The following is a 7007-nucleotide window of genomic DNA, read 5'->3' on the forward strand; positions in this document are numbered from 1 at the left end:
TGAAAGATGTATACATACTGCAAACAAAAAAGCATTTAGCGTTTTCAGACTACAATCAAACATGGTGCTGCTAGCAAATACCAGCATGCTCTATGTGACCGCGAGGAACAAAAATGTAGATGCACAAAAGCCAAAATAGGCATATGCACTCCTTGCATCACACTTCTATGGTCGGGGTGCATCCATGGTTCTGTTATACATCTTAGTCATTGTAAAACTGTGTTCACATGCCTGATTTGCACTTTGTAATCTGTTGTGGATATGAATACTTGTCTTCCGTCATTAATCCTGTTAATGAAGATAAAGAGAAAGCGTAGTGTCACTGCATATCAACAAATTTAAAGAAAAGCCTGAGAAAATGGTTGGAGAATGCAATGAAAGCTTCCATATAGGGGCCACTGAGAAGTGTGCAAATGATGTAAATCATACGCTATTTCCTTTACAGTCACCAGATCTCAACCCAGTTAACCACCTATGGGAAATTTTTAGACCAATGTGTTTAACAGCAAGACTAAATGAGGGGATAGCTTTTGGAAGTATGGTGTTCATCACTCCAAAAGCTTGTAGAATGTATCCACTAGACCAACTGGGTGGCTGTGGCTCAGGACAACGGGTTGTCCCTTAATCACAAGGTTGGCGGTTTGATCCCCAGCTCCTCCTGTCTGGATGTCGAAAGGTTCTTGAGCAACACTGAACCCAGAGTTGCTCCAGATGGGCAGGCCAGCGCATTGCATGGCAGCTCTGTGCTCTATAAATCAGTCCCTCCAGGATTTTGTGGCCTTTTTTTGAGAGATTGTTGCGGTCTAAAATGCCTGATTTTGCTGGAGCTTTTGTAGAAAAATTGCATTAAAAGTTGTGATGTCTTTCGCGTTTTTGTTGCAATGAAGTTGCGAGAGACATTGAAAATTGCAAAAAGAAGTTGTGATTTTTTTTTGGGTAAACTTCTTTAAAAATTAAAAACAAACTTGTTTCGGGGAGAATAAAACTACGTATTACTAAATGTTGGTATAATATGATAATGGCTGGTGGATTTAAGACAAAAAAATTATTTATTAAATGAATCAAATTTTAACATATCCGTCAGTGGCTTGTTGATCTTTACATTGTTAGTTAATTTCCTATCCTGGCCTGGGACACACATTCATACAGTTTGATAAAGTACTTAGGCTATTGGACTTTAACTTATAATTGTACTTAAAATATCGAGCATACCTGTCCACAATTTAGGTCATGTTGTACGTCTCATCTCTGGTTTATCCTGCATCCACTGTGTGTGTGTGTCTCTGTCTGTCTGTGCGTCAGTCACAGGGGTAACTGAGAAGAGAGCCAACAGGATTGAAACAGCAGCAGCTTTTAGCTTTAGAGTGAAAAACTGTCACAGCATACATTGATGTTAAAATGTATACAGGTTGGCAGGACGGTCTGAAATGTTTTGCACGGTCTTTTACTGTACGTTTTGTTGGTAAATGTGAGATGTTCGAGTCACGCACGCCTCATCTTCATATCAGAAACAAGGAAATGAATTTGGTGACGTACGTGTGTTACGTCAACTCATTCTCACTCCCACTTTGTCAGTGGCTCTCAGAGTCACATACTGATACAAAGTCTGGCGTGTGGGACTGCTGTGATTGGTTGATGTCGCGGGAAACTCCGGTTATTGCGATTGGTGGAATTTGTGTGAATTGTTGCGATCTCAACATTGCAAAATCCTGGAGGGACTGATAAATGTGTGTGAATGACAGCCTTTGTCCTATTTTTTTTTAACCATTGTAGTGCTTCGTTATGGCCCAACATCTTACTGAGATTACTTTCATTTATTGGCAAAACTTTCAAACAACATCAGAGCTACAACCTTTATACACAAAGCTGTGTCTGTGTTTAACACCCAGACTAATCAACCATCAACACATGCAAGTGTAAACCATCATCAGCTGTGGTATCTTAATCATCATCAAACCTCAAAACGTCTCATTTTAAAAGTTTAAATGGCATACAACTGAAGCGGTGTAGACTGCATTTCATATGTTCAGAAAAAAAACACCAACATTGTTTTCCATTTCCACTTCAACATATCACACTTGGCTCGCACCAGTAAACTGAATCTACCAATGGTCTTACGTATAAAAATGTACATTCTAAATGCATATTCTTATAAATAAAATACAATTAGACACTGGCCTTTTAATTACATCCACACACGAAGTAGCTGACAAGTCACGGTGGAAGCAGAAAAAAAAATCGTACAAGATCTTCACAACAAATTATAAAACATAAATTATAACAAAAAACGGAATTTCTGGAAAAATCTTGTGATCCTGCAGCCAACCTCATGTATGGCAATTCTGTTTGGCTAGCCAGCCAGAACAAACCTTAATGCAGAGCTTCCTTTTGCCCTGATTTTGCTGTATATGAACAAACCAAGAGACATGAAACTGAGAACACTGGGGCATTACATGTACAGAGTGGTTAGAAAAAGAATTCCCACTACAAATAAGACTGCCTGTAGAGCATTCATCTTAAAAAGACAGCCTCCAATAGGTATATTATAGCAGGTCAAATGATGACAAATAGACCATTTGATGGCCTGCACAAGCTCCACCATGGATCCTATTCTCTGTGCTCTCTTTACACCCTTGGTAAAGCAGTTGGATGAGCTTGTTTATAGTACTCTCAACCACACTCAATTCAAAACAGCGCTAAATTAAGGGCTTTGCTAAAATTTAAAAAGTCTTAATAAAAAAACTCACTCTATCTCAGCTCCACACCTTGTTATAACTCCCATCTCTACGGTTGACCCCCACCCGCTTCAGTACTTGTCCTGCAGTGCTAAGCTCAACACCTGACAGAAGATTGAGATGTAGTGCAGTGTGTACATGTTCTGTGCCACAGGGAACAGAGTGCTCTGGTGCAGGCATTCTTTTTTTCACTTTACCACTGTTGCTTTTAATCTCCCATCTCCAAGCAAGCAGGGTTTGCAGTTAACTCATTCTTAAAGGGATACAGCGAGGCATAGAGGGTAGACAGAGAGAGAGAGAGGAAAAGGCTGGTTGGCAAGCCAGAGTTCGATAAGATGCGCAAAAAAAGGCTAAGATGTGGTGGGACAACAAAAAACAGGGGAAAGATTGAGTCCAATTCGATGGAAAGAGGCGATAAAGGACTGGGATACTTTTGAATGTTTTCACTCCTGCGTTAAGTGCCTGAAGGTTTTAAAAAAGGTGAACTCCTAATGAGGTGTTTACAGAGTCAGCCATGTTGCTAAACATATCGATTGCCATCCAGTCCCACATCACTCAAAATGAGCAAAGAAATTCTCTCCCTAGAATTTTTAAGTGTGATGCTACAAAGTTGCATTACACTGCAACTGCATTAAAATTTGACATTGATTAGCCAAATGCCATCCAAACCATAATGAGCACAGCCCAGTGTCTGCTTCTTCGATTCTGTCAGATGTCCAATTGTTTGGTCCAACGAACATCAGAGGTTAGGGAAGGTGGGAAAAGGACAGCAAGTCCCTGTTCCCACCGTGGCCTGCTGCCTGCTCAGCTTTGATTTATTGCCTCTAGTGTCATGGAGAATGGATGAGTAAAAAGGGCAGTGCAGAGGAAACGTACAGGACTCCTTCCCCTCCCCCGTCTTCTTGTTTTGTTTGTCTTTTCCTTATGTGTTTAAAAAATAACAATGGAGCAAACCGTGAGATACATCAATGCACTTATCAATCACACGGCCTAAATATCATTCTTACCATTGGTAAAAAGCATTGGATATGCTGATGTGTTTTTTTTTGTGGGTGCATTACAGTGTTTTGGAAAAAAAGGTTTTGTGTTAAAGCCGCATTTAAGGAATGAAGCGTTGCCATCATACTCCACTGTTCTACCATCCACTAAAAAAAAAAAGGAAAATATCAGCTGTGTAATGTTATTATAAAAAGAAACTCGTTACTAGTTTTTTCATTTTCTTATACATGTTTTATTTTGTTGTTATATATACACTATGTATGTAGGTTGTTCTCTCTCTCTCTCTCTCTCTCTCTCTCTCTCTCTCTCTCTCTCTCTCTCTCTCTCTCTCTGAGTGAACATGCTTGCATTATAAATATCAAAGCCCTTCTCCTCCGCCTCCCTCCACGCTGGAAGGGCGAAGCAGCAAATTTGCTAGCTGGCTGACTGGGAGGACAGAGAGGCCTTTCTCACCAGTCAACGGCTGTCCTTAATGAGAATAGAAAGTGATTTACTAGCTTAATGCTCCAGCCATCAGCCTGCCTGCCTTTGCTTCGCGCAGCCTGTTTACTCTGCACTCCTCATACAGAGAATGAAACTGAGACCGGGAAAGCAGAGGGGGGGGAAGAAGAAGATAGCAAGCCAGAGTCCAAAAACTGTAGTAATGAGACATGTATTTTCTCAGTAACAACACCATCAACAACCTACACCAAGTCTTGCATCTTTGTATTTGCCATATCACAGGTTTTCTATCATTATGAGCCAATAGAGTTGCCCTGAACTGATTGGGAAATGGAAAACATATAGCATTCTGCAATTTTGGTCCACCCTGTGTGGCCTATTGCATTTAACATTACTGTGTGTCACACACACTCTGCACTTCTGCATCTGCTCACACACCAAATGGAAAGGTATAAGAACATCCATCTTTCTCATGGCTCTGTGAAACATGGCTCTAAGTGTAACATATGCAGAAAGCAAGGTAAGCAAGTTCCCTTTATACGTACTGTAGTCTGCTCCTCTTACAAAGCAAATATCTTTTTTTTGGTTTGTGAAAGGCAGAAATACTTTCCCACTAGTATGTCCTCTATGATTATCCAATCAGTGACGCTACTCCGAAGACCATTTTTAAGGTCAATGGCTTTCAAGGAGAACTTCAGATGACCTGTAAAATACCAGTGTTGTGCTGTTTGGATTCACTCAGTTACTGGGACTAAACCACAAAAATGGGATGTGTAGCTTCCCTTAAAAACTACCATGCCAAATATTGACCGTGATGCAAACTCTAGCCTGGTATTGTAGCCTAATAAACTTATACCACCAGCAACGCATGTATGAAGTATCTGCTCAAGTGAGAATAAAATAACAATTTCATGCATATTTGCAGGGCTAAATTGCATTCCTTGATTGGGGCAGCATACTTAGGGTATGCATGAAATTCAAAGTCATAATCATATTTAACCAGAAAATAGGAAAGCAAGACAGGAAGAGAGGCAGAGTAAGGAGGAGGGGAAGGGAATAGAGAGCGTCACTTAAACATGAGCGATATTAAGTTTGTATCCCATGCGGAAGCAGCAGTGTTTTAAGTAACATGAGGGAAAGGGGAATCGTATATTACCTTTTTTTACCTGCATCATCATGTCGGCTAAACATGATAGTTAACATGGAACCCTAACAAGGTACTGGAAACAGGACAGGTGACTACACCCCAGGGAATACGCGTACGAGTGGATGATTTGGGGAATGTATAGCTCTGGTTAAACATCTAGAGGCTACAAGCGTGCGTGGACCCTATGCGAACAAACGTGCATCTAGCTTGACTGGTCGTCGTGTTGGAGGGAAAAACACAGTGGCTACCACAGCAGTTCTTACCGAGTGTGAAGTAGGGGAGAGCTGTGTTGTCAAGATCATCCATTACGGAAATTCTCCCAGGTAGGTCGGTTCTAACGAATAACAGGAGTCGGGATTCCCCTCCTCCTCCTCCTCCTCCTCCTCCTCCTCCTCCTCCACCACCACCACCACCACCAGTTCCTCCTCCAGCAGCAGCAGCACCTGCTCCAGCAGGACCCCCTCCTCCGACCACGCTGCCCGAGGCTCCGCCGGTGAAGCTGAACTCGTTCTCCCGGAGTACGGGCAGGGTAGACACGGTTACGGTTTTCACCTCACATGGCGCCTCCGCGTCGCTCTCTTTTTCCCTCTCTTCGTCAGCCGATGTCGCCCCTCTGTTTGCTTGGACTGTCAAGGTCCCCGTTAACAACAGCCCCACAAGAAGGACGCGAAGGTGCAGCGGTAACATCCTCGCCATCCCGCTCCTCGTGTGTGGTTCTCTCGCATTGAGTGGGGCTCATAAGCTGTCCGTTCACTTATAGTACCGTCGCTGCAAAAGAGTCGCGTCCGTCCAGGAGGCGGCAGCACAGGTGTAGTGAGAATGACATCTTTTAGCGCCTCACACACACGCATCCATCTCTATTCACACTGTAGGACACCAAATCACGTAAACACGGAGAAGCACGTGTCATTTTAAAAGGCAGACAAGAGGTGGAGTCAGCAAGTTAGTTATGTAGGCTTTTCTGTCGCGTGGCTTAATTTATTTAAAAAGATAAATACATAAAGAAAATACAAAATCTTTGATTGTAATAGTAAGTGCTTAATAATAAGTGTTTTCTATAATACTGAAAGTAAGGGTTCAGACATTAACATCATATGCCAAATATAACACATAATGTATTTTTTTGTTTAAACCAATTTAAGTCAATGTGCTTCAGATGACAGCCTATAGTCACTGTCTATATTTCATCAATAAAAAACAAGGATTAATGTTTTACACACTGTGTCTTTAGTGATTAATAATAAACTCCCGCTTCCCCTCCTTCATTTTATAATAGAGGCAAGCTCTCAACGACTCAGCAGCAAGTGCTCAGCGGGGGATTTTCATTCATCCATACACCTACTGTCAACTTGTGCACTGTTAAAACAGTTCGTGCATAAAATAAATGTGACATTTTAGTCTGCAGTTTCACCTGAAAGACCACGGTTCAGAGTAAAGTACATTCATCCCATCCTGTAATATACTGTATCACCAAGGATGACTGCACCAGAAAATTATATTCATAGATTTTCATCATAAAGTCCCATGTTTGTAAAAGAAATGCAATAGTAACAAGATACAAACAATAACAAAAACAATTAATTCAACATAATACATAAGTTATGCAGACACAGTGAAAATGTATATAAAATAAAGCGTTAAATGCTCTGTACAAGTTATTCTTCATTTAATGCTTAAAAAGTCAA

The 7007-nt window shown here is 41.2% G+C and overlaps 1 protein-coding gene across 1 annotated transcript in view; it reads right to left on the bottom strand.

The window, feature by feature from the left end:
* astn2 (astrotactin 2) overlaps positions 1–6250 on the bottom strand; it is a 295245-nt gene extending 288995 nt beyond the window's left edge. Inside the window, exons 1-2 of the mRNA XM_028602252.1 lie at positions 5739–6250; positions 5586–5705 (exon numbers count right to left, since the gene is read on the bottom strand). Coding sequence (XP_028458053.1) covers positions 5586–5705; positions 5739–6018 — 400 coding nt within the window. The 5' untranslated portion in view covers positions 6019–6250. The remainder of the gene's footprint in view (positions 1–5585; positions 5706–5738) is intronic.
* Between the last annotated feature and the right edge of the window lie 757 nt (positions 6251–7007).

The sequence above is a fragment of the Perca flavescens genome, chromosome 16 (assembly GCF_004354835.1).
Source record: "Perca flavescens isolate YP-PL-M2 chromosome 16, PFLA_1.0, whole genome shotgun sequence".
In the NCBI taxonomy this organism is placed as follows: domain Eukaryota; kingdom Metazoa; phylum Chordata; class Actinopteri; order Perciformes; family Percidae; genus Perca; species Perca flavescens.